The following is a 21866-nucleotide window of genomic DNA, read 5'->3' as shown; positions in this document are numbered from 1 at the left end:
TCTTTATTCAAAGTCAGGAATTATAGTAATCCCTGAAAACAATACAGCATGATTAGAATTGAAATGCTGAAGCCATGTTTAATTGTTTTCTGTGAAACGTGTTCATCGCCCTGTATACACTTCTGCCCTGTGTGGAATTCGGAAGTAAAAGAGTTTGATGAGCGACAAAGGTGATAATTAGGCAACTACCTCCTGTACGGCGGTGTGGGGGTGAAGAGTCAGATCGGTTTGAGCGGGTCACTGCTCCTGAGCAAACTCCATGCCGGATGATGAGACACCGCAGGCGCAGTGGAACCTTTGCCAAGGTCATAGAGGACTAACAGCCCTTCCACCTACTTTTCTCTTCATCCCTCCTTCCCTCTCTACCTTTCATTGGTTCATCCTCTCTCTGAAGCACACGCAATTTTTCAAACCAGCCCAAAGGCACAGACACACACACACACAGACTCACGCAGACCGCACACACGATTCGGTAAAATCAAGTTTTGACTATTCCTCTGTAAACATTTCTGCCGCAATTCCTTTCACGTGGCCAAAGAATTGCCAGTGAGAAACTGGAGCGAAGACAGATTCATACGCTTCTGAAGATCCAAAGATGGAATCCTTTTAGAAAAACGACTGTGAGTCTATACAATACAGCCATTGAGGGCGGGCAGGTGCAGGTATTTCTCTTCTGCGCAGAAGAAACGAAGCACCTTTGCCTCAAATTTAACTCCATACCATGAATCCCACAACCACAGCAGAAGCACCTTAAATTTCCTATCACAGCTCCGAATCCCAGCTACTCTTAATTCACACCCTCTCCTTCGACATTCCAGCCGAGGTTTGAAGGAAGTGAAGAAAAATAGCAGGTCTTGGAGCACTGCCTGGTGCTTGACTGGCCTTTATTAAGTACAGCAGGACTCTTTGGAAAGCCTCCAGAGGACCAGTGAAGAGAGGAGAGGGAGGCAACAGCAACAGAAGGACCGGCTCTGCCAACATCCTTCAAATCCCCTTTGACTCGCTACGCACCTGTCTCTTCTACACCAACACTGTCAAAATCTGTCTGATTTCACCCATAAAACCTCCATTTTTTTCCTCCCTGAGGTTCCTCATCTCTTGTCCTAATCTTTCCCAACATCTAATAGCTGAGGTTCCAACCAGAGCCCCCTCTTTTCCAGAGGATTCAGCAACACACAGTTCAAGGAAAAGGACCACCTCTTCCATACATCACCACCCCATGGTGCCAAAGCAACCTCAAAGCATGAATCAGGTTGGGGTTTTTTTGTTTGTTTTTTTGGTAAATCTAAATTCATATATTATATGAAAAGCAAGTAATTTCAACTCACAAATCATTCAAAAACCTTTTTAAAAGCCCAGTTTCTGCTTTTCTGAGTCACACTGCAGCTATGCAGTCTTTTTCAGAAACTGTAAGGGTGCATTTGAATTCTAATAGATTTTTTTTCAAAACTGTGCTACAAAAATGGATTTCAAACATGTCTTGTGCATTGAACAAAATAATTTGGCTTTAAATATAAAACCTCATCGTTCATTATTAGCTGAACATTTTGACTAATTAATGTCATGTTTAAAGACCTTTGAGCATCTATGCTTCAACTCACTAATATAGACAGTTCAAGGCAAAAAGGGTTTTGTTTGTTTGTTTGTGTGTGTGTGTTTGTGTGTGCGTGCGTGCGTGCGTGCGTGCGTGTGTGTGTATTGGGGTGGTGACGACTTCACTAAGGTATGGTTTCAATTTGCCAATTAATTACCACTTTCTGAGTCTTTAATAAATGAAAATAAATGCTCTGCCAATGAATATTTCCACTGATTGGCACTGATGCTTAAGTTCAAACAGTTAGAAGTCCAGCCAACATGCAAACTCTTCAAATAGCTAAACATCTATCAACACAAAAAAATTAAATATAGGCCTACAGCAGGTGTGAGTTGGTGGTTTCCAGGGTGTTGGGGTGATGGAAAAGTTGCTACCAGTTTCCAGCTAAGCAACTTGGTTCGACACCTCTGTGAGGCTGCAAAGCTTGTGGTAATGGGGTGAAACCTTCAGGTAGTTCCTGATACCTTCTATTTATTCAATCTAGAAAAATAAACCCTGAGAGGGTCTGGGGCGGGGGATATGGGTGAACACTCCAAGGGGAAGGTAACCTCATGATGTATCCAGTAGGCTTGTGTCTTAAAGGTGATGGACTGGGGGATTGCATTCCCATGCCTCACCTGGCCCACAATAAATCCATGTCTATCAGTCATATCTAGCTTTAACTTGGTGCATTTGTCATCTTCAGTAAAGCTGGTGATTGGCAGGTTCAGAGCCATGCTCTCACACAAGCCAGTATTGCCGAGAAACTGTGAGTTTGAGCCATTTCTTCGTGTAACGACATAAGTTTTCTCCAATTTCTGACTTTGGGAACGGGAACCTCGGCAGTAGCCACATTTCATGTGGGATCAATCCAAACTACAGGTATGTAAGTTTTAACTTCCCTGGAAGTAAGGTCTTATCTCTGTTAACAAGCTCTTTGACAGCTTCTTCCTTCAGCTACCTACTCTGGTCTTAGACCTTAAAATACGTTTCCACTGTGTGTATCCTGCCATTATTCCTATTTCCAGGAGCTGCCAAGTCACAGTGATCTCAGATGTTGTTTAAAGACCTTCGGCAAAACTGCAGATACTGAAAATAGTGTGTGACCAGTTGTGTAATGGTTACCGGAACTCAAGAAGTCAAAGGCTGGCCAAAGGACTTTGTGTGGTATAGATTCAAGGGCATTTGCTAAAACAAGAAGTGCAACATGAAGATCTCTACCTTCGTTTATGCAGCAAAACTTAATGCCGTTGTCAGTTTTTGTGCAACAAGGCTGAAGGAACTTTCGGCATTTTCACAAAATCAGTCAATTTAAGTTAAAAGAATTTTTCTTTTCTTTTCAGAAGACAAGAACACAATTATTTTTCAATCAAATAAGTGCTCTTGCAGAACTAAAGCTAACTTCGTACCTGTGCTGAGAAGGAGGAGGACCTTCATGGCGAGGAACTCGTCATAGGTTAGCTGCAGTCGTACGAACTCCTGGCTCACCTGCCTCATGCCCAGACACAGGTCGTACATAGCCGACTGCTGCATGCGGTCCCTGCAGAGAGAACAGGGTGGAAGGTGTAAAAAAAAAAAACATGACCTCAAAAAGTGTATTTCTTTCAGAACTCAGGTTATTACATTCCGTTTGTTATAATTTATCCTCAACACCAACTAAGTAATTCATTCATTCTTGATCTCATTCTGTTTTTATGTCGGTTACTTCGATTTACCCACCACACTAGTTCAGCCAAGTGAAAATACATTTCCACACATTGCAGAGGAGGATCCTGCAAGTCTGGGTTGAGAGCAGAATACCAAATCCCCCCAGATTGCAGAGCGCTGCATACAGTATCACAGCAGTGATGCACCACTTTTCTTAGACTGTGGCAGAGTACGGGGGAAAAAAACCCCATCTAAGCCCTGTCACTTTAAAATATTGTTGAGACACATGCATGAGCACGTGTTCATTTCACAGAGGTGAAACAATGAATTAATGTATGCTCGTCTACGTGTCAAAAATACATCATTAACTGTATGCACAAAATACTTTCTCTTCCATTTCATTAGAAAAATAATCTTGGTTATGTCACCAGCTTAAAAAAAAAAAAAAAAAAGCAAAGAAACATTAGAAGGGATAAAGCATGAGCCAATCAAAACTGAGCTCTGCAGATGCCTCTGACTCAGGAGGATCTCTGGATTTTGATGTCATGTTTATTTACTATAAGACGCCATCACTTAGCAAATTACATCCATTACATTGGTACTGCTTGACTTAAAAGAGTTTTTAAACCAAAAGACAGTGACACTGCATCATTCTATTAGCAGTGAGCATAAAGACTATGATGACAACTAGACTAAAGAAACGAGAACTCGAACAGAAGCACATGTTTTTCCAATTAAAGCATAAGATGTAAAACACTTGTATTTACTGTACAGCTGTGTTTGTTGGCCTACATAACTGATGAATTGTGACACGAGCAGAGGTGCAGGAATATTTCCCTGCTGGGCAGCACTCTATAGGTGTGAGCAGATTCACAGAGTGTAGCATAAAATCATCTGAACCAACTTGAGTTTGGAGTTTAGAGAAAGGGAGAGATCAGTCCATTCAATAAATATAATGTTGGGCCTTAATATTTAATGGAATTTTGAAGTAACTTTGGTCAAAACACAGGAACTGCAATCTACTGGCAATGAGGGATCGATTCACCTTGACCTGATAACTGAAAAGACCCAGCAGGGTGGCAGCGAGATCCATGCTGCCCTGGTCATGTGACCAAAATCAAAGCCACACCATCTCTAGCCATTCTGCTTGTCATCTGCTCTGAAATCCAGGCACATCTATCAATGGGACAGGCCTACTGTAAAACATTACATGCATCAGCAGTGGGATACTGTGCAGTTTATTAAAAAAAAGATAACTGCAAATAAAACATTCATTTATCACATAAAAAGTAAGCGCAGTTCTAGTCTCGTCCGGCCTTGTTAAAAACTGTGACCCGAATTCGCCAAATGACATAATCATGAAGTCTATTTTATAAAATTCAATTTCCTCGGAAAGCTTTTGTCTTCACACAGAATGAAACACACCATTCTTAATAAACTTTGATCCTCGCGGTGCTAAATTGATTAAAGGATCAGAGGATCTCTAATGTGGCAAACTAATGCTTTATCAACTTTGGTAAGCTCACACGATTCGACACAGGCGCACGTTGTTGAAGTTGCTGTGTTGCTGCGTGTTTACTGAGTCTTAATTCATTTGTTTATTATCTGTGAAATACAGAAGCTAATATGAGTAATAAGCTTCTGTATTTCTCTACCTCTACTCTCTTGTTCAAACACTAAATTCAGATCAGGTCAGTCATTTATCTTCACAAGAGCTCACCTCCTGGGCTTCACCTTCAAAAAGTACAAACATCTTTTTTGTCAAGACCCAGAGACCAGATGTGAGATTACCACCTTGATTCTATAAATGATTGACAGAGATATTAAATGAACATAAATTAAAATAAAGCAGGGTAAACTTTATACCAGCAAGTTTACTGTACTGTATATGCTGAAGAAAGCAGAGGCTGTAAAACCATAACAGTCAAAACCTGTGCAATCAATTACTGTTCCACAATCTTTGGGTGTTACACAGGGCAGAACTCACCTAAACGATCACAACCTTAACTTAACAGAATCTGTGTGTCCGTGCTACCCTGGGAGCTGCGAACTGGTCTCAGTGCAAAAGCCTTCGGCATGGTCTCCTCAAGCTGGTCCCAGTAGACGGGTCAAACCAGGCAAAGTGACACTATACATGAATCTGCCACAAATGCACTGCATCTCACTCAAAAGAAGAAGAAAACCAGACCTCTCTTCTGGTCAACTACTGGAGTTACAGCTTTGGCAGTTGCAGAAGCAAAAAAAAAAAAACAGGTTTAGGTAACGATCAAAAGAATAAGATTACAGATTCAGGCAGGTAAAATGATTTTCATCTGGATTCATCTTCTTGATTTAAGAATATCTTCATGAGGATGCCCACCCCTCAGAGGTATTGTTTGGTGTGTCAAGATGGGAAAAGACCCCAGGGAATAATCAGACCACACTGGAGAGACTACAAATCTCATGGGATTTTTAAGTGTGATCTGACTTCCTTTATTAAATAATATAACATTTGCATGACCAAAAAAAAAAAAAAAAATCCAAGCCACTGCTCAATTTCAAAAACAGTTCACATAAACACCAGCAGGATATGTGCAGCGTGCCATAGATATAAAAAAGTAGACCTACTCATTGAAGATGAGGTCGGGGGCGAAGTAGAGCATCTGTCCATTGGTGTGTTTGTAAGATCGCCAGCTGAGGCAAAAGGAGGACAGACACATCCATGAGTACTGGATCAGGGTGATTTGGTCCTCAATGGGCAGTCCCCGGAAACCTGACACACACACACACACACACACACAAAAACACAGACATGTTGCACACAGATGAAGCCGGTGAGGAGAGAGCATGTTTAATGTATGTGAGAACGCATCTGGAGATCGGCACCAGCTGATGGTGCGTTTATTTAGCTGAGTGCACATATGTGAGAGGCAGCAGTATTTATAGAGACGTGACTGACTCATCAAGACTTGGAGACTGTTTTAGTGAAAATGATGAGAACTCAATCAACTCTAAAACATACTGTCACTGAAAACCTGTCTTTAGCTTCATTTCGCATAAGTGGTGACGGTGAACGCAGCAGCTGGGCCAGCAGCTGTGAGTGTGGTAACAAAGCTTCAGGTCCATCCTGTAGGTTCCTGCGGGGCTCCCGCTGCTTCAGCCCAGGATGTTTTCAGCCTTACCCGACATATTTAGTGCCAAACTAAACACGGAGAGTCAGAGGGAGGAGAATGTGGACCGGAACATATGGCAGGATGGGTCCAAGAAGCATTTACGTCAGGATCTTACACTATCGTCACAGAAAGCATCCTGGATTTCACCAAAACATCAGTGGAGACAATCTGTTTGTGATCCACAGGTGGGTGTGTGTCACATCATTCTTTTAAGAGTGTGTTTCATCGTCTGTAGAGTGACGCAGCCGCTGAAACCATACGTCACGATTAAAAAAAAATTGAGGGACAATGTTTGGTAGGGGGTGACGTGCAGCCCATATATTGTTGAAGTGTCAGTCTGAGTGATGATTTGACTGCAGCGAGGATATACTTAAGAAATGAGTTGAATATTTTGGTGACAACTCTCACTACTGCACTGTTTACTTTATGCATTAGCAGCATTCTGTGTCAATATAGTGTAGAGTGTGTTTGTGTGTGTGTATGTGTGTATAACGAAGGGAGTGTCATGCATTTTCCAACAGCCACAATCCAAGTATTTGGTGCTCTCAAGAGGATCGTGATAAGAAATAATCTGAAAATTATGTCTAATTTTTATAGTAACTATGCGTCAGAAGATGCTGGAAATGTAACTGCGAACATCCTCTTGGGACTGATAATACATGTTGTCCACGTTTGACTGCCATGCCACCTCCAAATGCAAGCTGAACTCACACAGCAGCTCGCCTGAAAGTCGAAGACACTCATTTTGACCCTTGTGTCTGGCTCCTCTTCTATTTATACGTCGGATATGGCAAGCAGACACCGTGGAGGTATCAAATATTTGCAATACAGCAAATTAAACAGCCACAAAGAGCTACCTGTAAGGCATCTTTCAATACGTCTCCAACTTACTGGCATCGAAGGAAGAACTTCCTTTTTTTTTTTTCTTAATCCCTTTTATTTATTTTTCTTCCTGTGCCGCGGTTCATGAGTAAAAAAAATTAATGAACCACACATAAATCTTTCTGGTAAACATAAAATCTGACAGTTACGATGTAAATGAGTTCTGTTTGGAAATCTTAATCTTGATTCTGTAAAATGGTAAAATAGGATTCCCTTCCTAATCTTGTTTAAGCATTACGGGATCATTTCCTGACCCAATATTTCAAATTAAAAGCTATGTGCCCTGAATAAAGTAGCAATGCGTCTTCAAAACGAAAGAGATCAAAAATGAAGATGTAGGCTTGCTCATTAAATGCAGCGCAGACTCCGTCTTACTTACTCTGCGAACATATTTAATGACAGAAATGATTGTATGATGTCTGAAAGCACGTTAAAGGGGATCATGTAGTGTTTCATCCTCCTTATACCGATACCATCGGCTGCTTACCTGGAAGTACTTTGGCCCACTTCACCATGCGTACCATCTGTTTCCCGGCCAGGCGGTTCAGACTGGACAACAGGTGGTCAGTGGTGTCAGGCTGTGTGTTATCATAGCCAGAGTACACTTCTTCAGGCTCGATCAGCTCCAACACACTGCAGATGGAGGGTGACAGGAAAGGTGTGACCACCCCGGGCACGTGGGGCACCAGGGCGTTGGCAGCGCTGGCGTTCAGCTCCTTCTCTGAGGACAGGTAACCCCCTCCGCCGCCACCGGTGGCCGTTTGGCCATCCTTAGAGCTCTGCAGGTCCTCGCCGACTCCTTTCAGCTTCCCCAACTTCTTGGACTTTCGTGCTGTGGAAAGCAAAACAGTCCTCGTTCACAAGTGGATTAAAGAAGCATTTAGATTCATAATCTCAGTTTGAACTCATATACTGACAAATAAGAAGCATTTATAATTAAAAGAAACCATTGCATGTTTAATCAGAGTGCAAACATGAATTCCTGTTTGACTTCAGTGTCAATGTCTGCTGTTTTTGAAATGACACATATTCAACTAATGCCATATTTTTAATTTGCCACTTCCAAGTCAAATATGTGCTTATCAAATTTTCACAGCGCAGGAAATGTGATATCTCCATGTCTGAAGGACATCATCCTCTGGAAAGTTAGAACGCTACACGTGAAAATAGGAATCAGTCACTGGAAAGAGTCAATCTAGAATGAATTCTACTAAAAAAAAGAGTAGGGAATGGTACATTTCTCAAGTTTCATGTAATTTCATCGTTATTCATTCACAGATGCCCCCGCGCCCATCTCCACGGGGAGGAAGAGCAACTAAAGAGCCAATAAATATGTCAAGTCAAGCCTCTCAGCTTGATAAGGTAACTGAATCAACACTCTTCACACATTCTACGCACTGTTAAATATATTAAATGTATTACACATCCTGTTTGCAAGAATGCGGTCCAGTATCCACCATTTCCTGCTCGCTGGCTAACTTGCTAATTTCCTAAAGTTACTGTTGGTGGCTGTTTTCCTAATAGAGTTTCAGCTTTGCTGCTTTTTAACAGCACAGGCGTCACACTGTTAAATGTATCACAACTCGCCGGCCAAGTCGTCTGGTCTGTTTCTGCTCCTTGTTTGCATTGAATGAGCTCATTCTGATACTTAATCTGTCAATTTCAGTGGAGGAGATACTGATGTTTTGAATTTAGCTCATAGTTTTTGGCGAACTCACTTTTGCAAAGACTTTTATTATTATTATTATTATTATTATTATTATTATTATTATTATTATTATTATTATTATTATTATTATTATTATTATTATTATTATAGTTGCACTGCAGAAATACAGTATGTTTGTTCTCTTGTTTGGGGAATCATTTTTTAAAATTGATTTCATATCAAAATTCAACTTAACTACCCATTCAGTAGACTATCTATTACACTGCTGCTACTCAACTTTTATCCTTTATCTTTAAGGTTTTTTTATACTTGCAGCTATAAATTTTTAAAAAATGGACTGTAACACAATCAATGATGCATCATTTCCACATTTGTTGCGTGAAAAAATACAAGCTGGACAGATAAATAAGCAACAGAAAAACATTCCTTCAAGCGTTTAGAATGTAGGAAATATAATTGTTTTTATGGAATTGATTTTTCCAACTGCAGCCAATTTATTTATTTTTATATTGTGCTATCACAGGTTTGGATTGGATCCAGGATAAAACATTTGTCATGTGTTGGCTTTCAAAGACGCCGGCCTTGAACAAGGTGTTAACAAGAGAAGCCTTCCCAACTTTCACTTCTCTCAGAGTCATCGTATTCCATCACTGAACTGAAAAAATAAAAAGGCAGTAGGGTGTAATGGCATTTATCTCAGTATATAAATAGAAAATGAAAATTACATTATGGTCATTAATAAATTGACAAAAATCTTCACTTAGTTCATTTCAGGAACAATTCCAGGAATCTCACTTTGATAATTACCAAAGGGGGAAAAAAAAAGAAAGGTGTTGGTTATCTCATTTGTTCGTATCTATTCAGACACAACTTTCTAATTTGCAGACATTAATGGATTCACAGTTAATAAAATTCAACTGAGGTTACTCTGCAATTGCAGCAGTGGAGTTCAAACTTTATTTTCTGAATGAACTTGACGAAACTCAGAATGCTGCATCAGATTTTTTTTGTCTACAATCACATGCATGTTTATATTCTCCATTTGTTCAACGGAGATTGAATTGAAAATAATTTCTAATTTTACTTCAGACTATCATGGTGTAGTTTTTGAATTTATCAATTAATTCATCCGTCTTCACAGTTACATAATCTGTAACTCGTCTGCAGTTACAGATGAGTTTCAGCTTTCAGCTGTTATTGTACACAGTGCTGGAGATCTAAACCTTCTGTAAATACCATCTGCATATTGTGCTCATATCTAATACAGTATATGCATCGGCATACACAAAAACATTATATGACTCAGCATCCTCAGGCTGAAAGAGGCTGACTCAAATGTCACATCGGAACTACGTGACAGGGCAAATCTGTAATGAGGGTATGACTCCTCACCTCCCAGGTTCATCCCGGCCTGGAGACACTTCCGTACACGGCAGGCTGGACAATTTTTCCTTCGAATCTTGTCAATGATACAGTCATTTCTTCCGGCACACAGGTAGTTGTGCTGACCTACGAAACAACAACACACAGCGGGTCGGTTTGGCGGAGAGACACAGATGCAGCTCGACACAGAACAGCAGTGATATTTTCAAAGTGATATGAGGCAAAGAGACAAAAGAGCATTAAATAGGAGGATAAAGGAGGACAATTTATGTAGTGCTGTGTGATATTTGTGTGCATTTTTACAGCAGCGAATGTTTGACTCCGAGCTGCAACTCTGCCAGTCCTGATGGTAATATAGGTCAATATAGAGCCCTATAAAATATACAGTATTCAGGATTTACAGTCAACGATTATGGCTGTGAAAATTATTAAATATACTCTGCAATGAAATCCAACAACACATTCTACAATGCACGACTAATGATGTGTTTTACAGTATATGGAATAAGGGCGTTATTCCTCTTTGGAAGCGGGACACTGGCTGCAACTCGACTCTTCCTGACAGTGATGCTAACATGTCGAGAATCCCTCCTGCCTAGCCCTCAGCTAAACCCAATGATCTCCCAGAGTGAGAGTGTTTCCTTCCGCTCTACTAGTTCTTCACTGTACATCTCCTCTCCTCCTCCACTCTCCTCCATCTCTACGCCTGCACCTCCATTCCTCTTTTCTCCCTTTTTCTACACCGTCCACCAGCCTCGGAGCGCCATACGCCCACACACAGGCAGGCTCACGCTCGTGCACGCGAGCGATCATTCACTCTCTCACGCCAACACACGCTCATGCACACGCAGAGCTGCTCAATTGGCAATTTATTTAAAAAAATTTAAAAAAACAGCAAATGGAAATAACGACAGAGTCCAGATGGAGCGGTGTAGTGTGGCGTAGTGACCTCACTGACCTCAAAACATGGCTTAGCCGCATTAGGGTTGGTGTTAAAATTGTGTGTAAGTCTCAGATTTGGGTGTATATGGCTGTATATATGAACATATTTACACGGCAGCAAAGTTTTCCCTCCATGTTTGCTGCCTTTAATTTATTTCTTCAGACGTTTCTGGCACGGTATTTCAGCTTTGAGCAGCGCCGCTTGCTCAAACATGTACGTTCTGTGCATACCCTTTGTCGCATCGACTGTACAGTATTTGTATTTGTATGTAGGGCTGAGCAGAAGTTGTTTTCTGAGCTAGCAGGAGTAGTGCGCAGTGTGTCTGTCTGGCTGCTGCCAAAAGCCAAGGAACCGAGCTGCAGGAGGAGAGGCAGCAGCTGTAGCCCCACCACTATTTCTGGCTAAATCACATGACCGTTACATAAGCCCATTTTTTCTTGCTCTAAAAAACAGTAAACTGCCACACAGGAAACACAACGCAGCCATCCCTTCCCCACCCCCAAGTGAGCACACACACACACACACACACACACACACACACACACAGACACACGCAAACATGCACTTTCGCTTGGATAAGCTGGACCAAATGGCAAGTCTGAAAAGTCTGAAGCCTTCCTCCCAAACGTTCTGCTCATTCCCGTGAATTTTGTTAATAATTGCTTGCTTGTTTATGTGTGTGTGTGTGTGTGTGTGTGTGCGTGCGTGCGTGCGTGCGCGTGTGTAAATCAAGGGATGTTAAACTCAATGTTATCATGACAAACATCTTAAAAGAAAACTCCTTGTTTTGATGAAAATAGTTGAGCTCATGTTAAAGCTTTTTTTTTTTTTTTTTTTTTACATTATCCAGCTATGCCAAAACCTATTAACATATTATTACCACTCACATCCAACATTAACTTTGACATCGTTCTACAAAAGTAAAAAGCTGTCTGCTGCTACAACACACACCGTGTCATCATTCTTAACTTAACGGAGTCCATTCACATCTACTTTCGGCTAATGATCTCACAATCTGGCATCAGCCCGCTGAGTCGTCTCTGTTGTCTGTCAGAGGCAGCGCTCGTCAGGTACGAGGGCATTCTTCAGAAGGGGAACACTCCTGACAAAGAGTGGTTTTCTCTGCAGCTCTCCTACCACCAGCGCAGCTATAGAACATCTGCTTTCTCACCAAACAAAGAGAGAGACCCCAGGTCTTTGTCTTTAACCCGATGCTTTCTAACAGTCAGCCGTGATCACAGAAATAACATCTCATATACAACCAACATCAATAATATTGCTGTGTCTTTTAATGCCATTTGATTACACACCCACAATGCATTTGGTCCATCCGTGCTTTTGCAACTTAACTTAAAAAAAAAACACACACACACAAACAAACACACACAAAGACAAATGCTTCTTAGCCATGGGGCTACAAACAGGATAATTATCTGACTGAACCGCTACCTGAAAGATGCAACTCCCATTTCAAAGGAGAGCAATTACAAAACTGTTTGTACAGTTTGAAGCGTATCACATTTATTTAGTCTGCTACTACATTACATGTAATTTCTGTGTGCATTTGACATGCACATTTAAATAAGTCACCAGCGGCTCGGGTGGGCAGTTCATTTAATGGAACGTTGCAGCTGTAATCCACTGACTTGTGTGGTATACTTTTTGTTGCAGTGAATTTAAAAAGCAAAGGTACACCAGGAAAGCAGGAAGAGAAGGAGGTCAGATTAAATCCACTGGAGACCAATCAGGCCAGCCAAGGTCATCTGAGGCCCAGGGAACATGAGGAGGTGGAGGAAGTAGTGCACGCTTCTACCGTATGTGAGGCTTATATCATCACCTGTGCACCAAACAGATCTGGTTTCTCTCATAAGAGAGTTACTGATGGGAATTATTCATTTGTCAAAGAAAGTAAAGATGCAAGAAATGGAATTCAGGCTGGCTAAAGTACATTTACATGAAACAAACTGAAAGCTCTTGCAGTTTAGCAGTTAACTAGAAATAAATATCAGAGCTGAGCCAAGGTAAACCAAACAGATAGATTTTGCCTCGCTCTTTGGTCAAGATTGTGTTTTAGAATAAAGGCTAGTTTAGGTAAAAGGTTGTTGCCATGGCAACAGAAAAAATATAAACATTTCTAAATGTCAAAAGAAACTGCTGCAGTACAATTTGATTACAACATAAATAGTTGGGGTTTTTTTAATTGTTTAAAGCTAAATTTGAGTGTTTTGCAAATGAAGATGAAAATGAAAATTTTTAATACTTTAAATATTTGAAAATGCTGAGTGGTTTTCATTTTATGTCCCATACAAATATAAATATTAAAGCCAGGGAAGACAAAAAGAACATTAGCTATATGCCGAACCCAAAACCATTACATGTATACATTATATTATTTTCTGGAAATGTGTTTCATTCTGTTCCTTTTGCTGTTAGGCCTTTGTCTCTTCATTTAGTTCTATACAACTGGCAGATTCCATTAGTCACAATCTACAGCATGTCCTTCATTCTGCTGTAAAACTGCGAGCACGTGAGAGGCAGAGCACAGCCGCAGTAAAAACACACATGCAGGCTGCCTTCTCAATGCCGACTGTACTCCCAATGTAGGTCACACACATACCTTACAAAATAGCTTTGCAGATTAAACCTTACGTATGGTTTACACCTGCATTCCTCTGCTACTTAAGAAGCGTGTTCTTGTGTGTGCCTGGCCAGTCAGTTCCTGTGCGTGTGTTTGCGTGCGTGCGGTTTTTTTCATCAAAGACGGTCTGATGTGAGACATGTGTTGAGGAGCACGGCACGGCTTCACTCCAGCCGTTGTTACACGAGATTCCCACACACAAACCGAGGTATTCACTCCACCACAGGAGGGGACGGCTTTATTCCTCCCCGGGGGCCGGATTTGAAAGGACGCGATTGGACGGCAGAGCTGCCAGTCAAAGCAAGAACAGTGTGAGACGTGTCCTGAGATGACCTCTCCCACAGAGGCAGTGCTGAAGAATAGACTTTTAGATTCACACCAGGGCCGTGGAAACCGCGACCCAGTCATATTGCTGAACGCGGAGACTCCGTAATAAGGTCGGCTTGTGTCTGTGTAAGCCTCTCCTTTCAATGGGAGAGCGGAGAAAACACTTAGAGAGCTAAATAAGGCCTGAGTATTATTACACGGAGCGGACATGCCAAGCCACTGATGACATGTGAATAATAAGCCAGCGTTAAACTCTTCAAAAGCACTCCACATGGAGTCGCTTATTGAGTGCAGCTGTCTTGTATCAACAAACTAGTCTTTAGTGGACGGGATGAAGACGAACACATATGAATGCATTCAGCTATTTTCACATTTCATTAGTGGTGATAACACATTTCTAAGAACCGTTGCTGTGCGTACGAGGGTGCCTTTCCCACAGTGCAGGATAACTCTTTTTCTTCTCCTTTCGACTTTTCCCTTCAGGGGTCGCCACAGCGAATCAGTTGCCTCCATCTAACCCTGTCTTCTGCATCCTCTTCTCTCACACCAACTACCTTCATGTCCTCTTTCACTACATCCATAAACCTCCTCTTTGGTCTTCCTCTAGGTCTCCAGCCTGGCAGTTCAAAACTCAGCATCCTTCTACCAATATATTCACTATCTCTCCTCTGGACATGTCCAAACCATCTCAGTCTGGCCTCTCTGACTTTATCTCCAAAACCTCTTAACATGTTCTGTCCCTCTGATGTACTCATTCCTGATCCTATCTATCCTGGTCACTCCCAGAGAGAACCTCAGCATCTTCATCTCTGCTACCTCCAGCTCTGTCTCCTGTCTTTTCCTCAGTGACACTGTCTCTAGACCAAACAACATCGCTGGTCTCACCACAGTTTTGAACACCTTTCCTTTCATTTTAGCTGAAACTCTTCTATCACACATCACACCTGACACTTTCCTCCACCCGTTCCATCCTGCCTGTACACGCTTCTTCACCTCTTTTCCACACTCTCCATTGCTCTGGACTGTTGAGCCTAAGTACTTAAAATCCTCCACCTTCTTGATCTCTTCTCCCTGTAACCTCACTCTTCCACTTGGGTCCCTCTCATTCACACACATGTACTCTGTCTTACTGCGGCTAACCTTCGTTCCTCTCCTTTCCAGGACAAACCTCCACCTCTCTAGCTTCTCCTCCACCTGTTCCCTGCTCTCACTACAGATCACAATGTCATCTGCAAACATCATAGTCCATGGAGATTCCTGTCTAACCTCCTCTGTCAGCCTGTCCATCACCATAGCGAACAAGAAGGGGCTCAGAGCTGATCCCTGATGCAGTCCCACCTCCACCTTGAACTCCTCTGTCACACCTACAGCACACCTCACCACTGTCTTACAGTCCTCATACATGTCCTGCACCGTTCTAACATTTTAACTCTTAATTGGCTCAACATTTGCAGCTGACCATTGACTAGTATACTGCTGCAAAACCTGTCAGATGCATATAAGCCCACCAGGCTGTTTGCTAACTTGGAGTGAGTTGGAGTGAACAGGACAGCAGGTGGATGAAGGTGCATTTAACTCCGATTGCTCCAAATGATTCCTTTAAGTCGGGATGTAATTTAGCGCGGTTGTAAACTTTACGGTTCAGAGTTAGCTGTTCCTTCTGGTGGATATGGCAAAAATTACATTGAATGAATATTTATACTCTTTAAGTGCACTGATTTGGAGAGTAAAAGCCCCATGTGGTCATTCAATGTTCCAAACAGATGGTCCGAATGTAAACCAAAAATCTAGACTTCAAACGATATCTGTGTCAAGTTCAGGTGATGCATAATGAAGCTACCGAACGATGACATTTCTGACTGGGATAAAAGGGAAGCGAGACCCTCCACAGTCAGACGATTTCATCTGATTTGTTGATTACGCCAGCATGCTAACTAGCTCTATAGTGAGGGGCTGTGAGACAGTCCTCTAATGAGCCACAGCCGACCAAAAAACTCATTTCGCCCCGAGGCGGCGTTGCCAAAAGACATTAAGCATGGGTTGGATTTTTTTCCCCCTCGTGCAGATGCCCACTCTCCGCAGTCTTCTTTTACGTATCGAAAGCCAAGTTCAAGATTTTAACTTTGAGAGAAAAGAGGAGGAGGAAAAGGAGGAAATACAGGAAGAGGGGAGGAGCAGATCATCTCCTCACATCCCAGCCTGCACCTCTCCTGCACTCGCTGCAGGCGCATCACTTTCCATCTCTCTTCCCATTTCTTACTCCCTTTCCCAGCTCCTCCTCTCTTTATCTCTCTGTCTGCGTCTGACTTTTTGTCCTTCCTGACCCCCTCCCTCGCTGTATCTGTTTCACTGTCCTCTATCTCTCTTTACTTTGCAACATACTTCTCTCGCTCTTCTCATCCTCTGCCTCCCTCCTCTGTACCTCTCCCTTTCCACCTCAGCAGCAGCTGTGAGGTGTCAAAAGAGGGAACAGCTTGCTTTGCACATCAGTGGCGCGTACGCATCACACGCAACCTTGATGACATCACGCCGCTGCATGGGCCACCTTTATTATACTTTTACAGTTTGCGCAGTTGTTGGGCAGTGCAGAATCAAGACCAAATCAAACACGGAGTGATCCCCGTGAAGAGATTTCAAAGTAAAGAAGTGTTGCATTGGATTTAAAGGGCATCGTGCAGGCAGCAATACAGTTTCAGTGAAATGTTGATGCACATAAGAGCTTCTAACAAATTCAGAGCTCTCTCAGGCAAAGACAGATGTAGGATCAACGACTAGCGTTCCACTGGCCAGAAAACCTGACATGAGTGATTTGAGTGACCCAAAACAGATCATCTGGAGATGACGATGTGTAAATATCTTTGAATGAAGGCATCATTTGATAGTGAACGAGTGTAATTCCTCCAATGTCATGAAAACACCTAGAGGGGGTGAGAGCTGGCCGGCCCGGCCTGCACTCAGTCTTTAAGCATGTGTTTCGCATTCAAACGCGCATCTCAATGAGTTAGGACAACGCCTCCAGCAAGAGGCACAAAATGAAAAGCACATTATTTCTGCTTCTGAGCTAAATATAAAATAAAGGGGCTGCTGAGGGAGAAGAAACGTCTGAATGTGGCTCTAAACTTGGTCACAATCTAAAAATGTCAGAGTAGTACAAATCAAATCAACAACTACTATTAGTTAATAATTGATTGGAAATAATGATTAGGATTGTGTGCTGGCTAAATTTAAAGAAGATTCCGCTTCAGTCAATACTTTCTAACTATTTTTCATCATCATCGGAGTTTGCCAGCTAGCAAAGTCGTACATGTGCTCCGCAAATGTAAAGTTCACAAGGTCGCAGGTAAAAATCTACTGAAGCACTACTGAATGTAGGATAAAGTTAGAAAACAACTTGATTGTCAAAGGAGAACTTCTGCTCTCATTCCCATTCCACAGCTGGAAATATGGACGATAAATCACAGAATCACGTGACGCAAAATCACAAATTCAAGTGGTGTCATTGATTGACTAATTGATCAAGCTGATTCTCTTTCTCTCACACGCTGTGGGAGGTGAGCTTGCTTTTTGTTGACCTGTTTGCCTTTCTCTATTAAAATCTCCAACTCCTCCTCAGTCACCTGATCAGCATCTTATCTGTATCTATTGGAGAATACAAGATGAAGTCCTTGCAAAAACATGTAATACTTGAGCGTTTATGTTGGATTGCTTTTTATTAGAGACATGACTCTTCCGTCTGAAATGTCTCCTTTGCCTCTGAGCAAACACTCTAACAAATAAATTTACTTCCTGATTGAACGCTGTTCCCTGGCTGTCTTTTATCTGGGTTATTGGAAAATCAACTAGTGTTTAGGCAACATTACAGTGTGTTTTGTTGTTACTGGAATTTTATGCCACACCCAAAATCTTTATCACTAGCTGCTGCTGGTAAACTTCGATGGCAGGAGGTTCTCCTCCACGCATAGCTGTTAATAAACTGACCAGTCAGCCAAAAACATTCTTCAGTTAAGGTCATCTAAATGATTTGATATACACTAAAACCATCACGCGAACCAAATCTCTAGAAAGGAACTGTTTGAAAATGTTCGGGCATTAAAAACAGAAGTAAATACAGAGACAAATCTTCACTGTGTTGGATCGTGCTGTAGATGAAGCACCAGGTTTACCAGTCTAGTGGTAACAGTCAAATGTAATAATTCAACAAAGTAAGAGAATCTTTGATTTAGAGCATGTGTCAAACTCTAGGCCCAGGGGCCAAATGTGGCCCACCACATTATTTAATGTGGCCCCCAAGAGCATGGTCAAAGTGGTCAAAGTGTCCTTTGACCAAAAATTACATTTCCCAAAATAATTAAGCCGTAATGCAGCAATTAAACCGAATTTAACACTGACAAAAACATATTGAACAAAGTTGTGTTTCATGTTATGTTTCTTTATTCACTTCCATAATTTGATCCTTGATTGATGCAGTTATGTGGGTTTCATAACTTGACAAATTAAAAGGATTTGTTATAGCAGAGCAACAAACATGTTTTTTTTTCTGTACAACTGTAATGTTTGTAACTTGAATAAGAAATAAATTCAGTTATTTTACATTTATTTTACATTACATTGAGTTACGTTTAGAAGTTATATCTGGCCCTTTGAGGACAGCAATTATGCTGATGTGGGCCTTGGTGAAAATGAGTTTGACACCCCATATTTAGAGGCAACAATTTTATCGTTGTAATTTCCTTTCTAGTTCCTGTTTCTTTTAGATTTGATTTTTTTATTCTAAGTCTTCATTTCGTCCTTCATCAACTGTCCTTCATTTTCATCATCATCCTGTTCTTTTAGTCGGGATTTACCTCACAAAAAACGGTTAAGGCTGTCTGCTTTATTTTATTTTCAGTTTAAAGTACTTCAAGGGGTTGGCACTGTCTGTCTTAATTTATCTAATGCAGCCAAACTTTTTTTTTCTTTTTTTTAACGTTTATTTCAGATTTACCTTCCCATTATTTGATGACAAACAAGCCAAATGATTAGAATGCAGGCTTGCAGATAGCGTGTGGTCTGATGATGAGTCATGAACACCGCACATGGAACTTTCTCTGATTCGGATATTAGTTCTGAACCACCCTGGCCGAGTCAGCGCTCCAGGCTTCCTACCAATTTAAAGTTTGAGAACAGGTTGAGATAATTGAGACCACTAATTGTTCATGTTATCAGGTGAAACTGTGAGACTTTTGAGTGCCAGCTATCCTGGGGGAAAGCAGCTACGAGCCGGTTGGATGGGTTTGCTTTGCCCCCATATCCAGTTTACTTTACACCACTGATTTGCACACGTTGGGACAATTGCGGGGCCTCGATCAAAGTTTCATGTGACTGCACCCTTCCCTGGAACCGATCACACTTTACCTGCCAACCCAGAAGGCCCCAGAATACCACCTCAACTGGCGCAGTACAGGAAATTGAACAGCAGCATTCGCCATCCATTAAACTAAATATCTGGATTGTAATTTTAAAAAAAACCACAGTCTGATATTTTGTCCTTTTTTTGTGGATGTAATTTTGTGATTCTGGTGTTTTTATGGTCTTAATCTACATTTTAGTCTCATTGTTTTTTTGTAAATAATGCCTTATGTGGATTTAGTCAGTTGATGTTTTAATAACGCTTCGTCATTTCATCATCGGCTCAACTTAGTCACGGGAAAGAAAGCAGCTGATGGATATTTTTTTTTAGCGTAAATCAACACTAGATTCTTTGTGCTACTGATGCGTTGCTGCAATGGAGAATGTGTTTCTTAACTTTTTTCCTCCTCGTGTTGCCGTGTATTAATCTCGTTCTCTCTGCCAACTCCATAATAGATCCAGCAGTGATATATTTCTCGTACATGAATTGATTCCATACCTTCCACGGCTCTTTTGAAGAAGACTTTGCAGCTCCCACACGTCACGACACCATAGTGGCATCCTGACGCCTCGTCTCCACAAACCAGACACACTTTGGCCGTTGAGGACGGTTGTCTCAGAGGTGAGCTGAAACGACACGCAGATAAACAAAACATATTTCAATCGGACAAATCCAACAAAGAAATTTCAGACTTGAAACTGGAACAGATTGTTCCCGTACTGATGTGACCACTTCCAGCGGTTCTGTAGATTGTGAAATCTAAAAGGGTCATCCAACACAAAATGATATGAAGCATGACATTTCAAAGCAAGCGCACATTGTAAACGGTGTCAAGCTCAGTAGCATGTGTAAAATTGGAATGGGCTATTATATTAGGGTATGCCACTTATTTATTCTACTCACTATCCGACCAAATCAGCTGTCTCTCACATGTAATGAAGGAATTATCATACATGTGCCTTCTCCGTGGATCAAAAAGCCGTACGCGTCTCAGGTGTGACTCATACGTGCAGAAAAGACAAAGATTGTATTTTTTACAAAAACAACAACCTGACAGACGCACAAACACACACACACACACACACACACACACACACACACACAAAGAACACAACACGTAGATGGGTACAAACCTAGAACACCTTGTATCACAACATTAAAAGTGGCCTCAGCTTCCCCCTTCTTTTCTGTGCTAATTACCACTCTCCCATCTCAATCAATAACATGCAAGGTGATTGTCTGGTTAACATTCTCCTTACATCCTCCATCAAACCAGCTGCCAAGCCCTCTCTCTCTCTCTCTCTCTCTCTCTCTCTCTCTCTCTCTCTCTCTCTCTCTCTCTCTCTCTCTCTCTCTCTCTCTCTCTCTCCCACTCCCCTCTGTTTCTCTCCCTTTTGCACACACATTTCCTCCCGACTAGCTGGAAAGAGGTACAGCAACAGCACACTCAGATACAATCAGGACCACTGATCTAATTCCCTCTTGTCCATCTACACACACACATTCAATTTGTTAGGACGCTGAGAGGAGTCTCTGGTGAGGTGTTTGTCTGACGAGATCTCTCTGGCACCGGGCCCCGTGGTTTCAGCTAATGCGACTGTGAATTTGTGTATGAGTGCATTGCAAATTCAATCCATGCCGAGACGTGTTGTCAGTGCAAAGCGACCAATATATGACTCTTTACCAGTGATGACACTCGGCAGCATTGCGGTTAATCAAAGGGATTCATAACCAATAATTGGGAATGAGATACATTTAAGAAAAATCTGAATCTCAGCATCATGCACTGTGTGGTAACTAAGAGTAACATACTCAAGTATTTAACTTACACATTTAAAGGTCCAGTGCTTCTTCTTCTACTTTACACTTTGAGTGCATACATTTCACGAAAAACTATTTTCCAGATTTTCATGAAAATTGTCAGGACTTAAGTGCATGTAGCAGGAAACAACCCACATGAGTGAATCTGGATGATGAAGTTGATCTGCTGTGGTTTTTTTCCGCTCCCGTTATCATCGCTAAAGAGCCGTCTATTTCCATCTATTACGCATAAAATGCCTGTCAGATTTTAATGAAACTGGGTAGAAAGGATGAGTGTGTAGCAAGGATGAACCAGGTATAATTTTATTTGGATCTACATCAAGGAATGAGTTCATCCTTAAGGCAAAGATTCAGATGGTACACAAGTCTTGACTACTGGGGCTTGGTGTGGTTGCTACTTAATTTGTAAATTCCAATTATTTGCACCAAATATCAACATGAA

At 41.6% G+C, this 21866-nt stretch overlaps 1 protein-coding gene across 1 annotated transcript in view; it reads right to left on the bottom strand.

Moving 5' to 3' along the window:
• nr3c2 (nuclear receptor subfamily 3, group C, member 2) overlaps window positions 1–21866 on the bottom strand; it is a 64925-nt gene that overhangs the window by 6999 nt on the left and 36060 nt on the right. Inside the window, exons 3-7 of the mRNA XM_068320633.1 lie at window positions 20102–20229; window positions 10316–10432; window positions 7742–8086; window positions 5828–5972; window positions 2983–3113 (exon numbers count right to left, since the gene is read on the bottom strand). Coding sequence (XP_068176734.1) covers window positions 2983–3113; window positions 5828–5972; window positions 7742–8086; window positions 10316–10432; window positions 20102–20229 — 866 coding nt within the window. The remainder of the gene's footprint in view (window positions 1–2982; window positions 3114–5827; window positions 5973–7741; window positions 8087–10315; window positions 10433–20101; window positions 20230–21866) is intronic.

Source organism: Antennarius striatus, chromosome 8, assembly GCF_040054535.1.
Source record: "Antennarius striatus isolate MH-2024 chromosome 8, ASM4005453v1, whole genome shotgun sequence".
In the NCBI taxonomy this organism is placed as follows: Eukaryota; Metazoa; Chordata; class Actinopteri; order Lophiiformes; family Antennariidae; genus Antennarius; species Antennarius striatus.
Note: the sequence above shows the minus strand (reverse complement) of the source record. Positions and strands in the feature narration are given on the sequence as shown.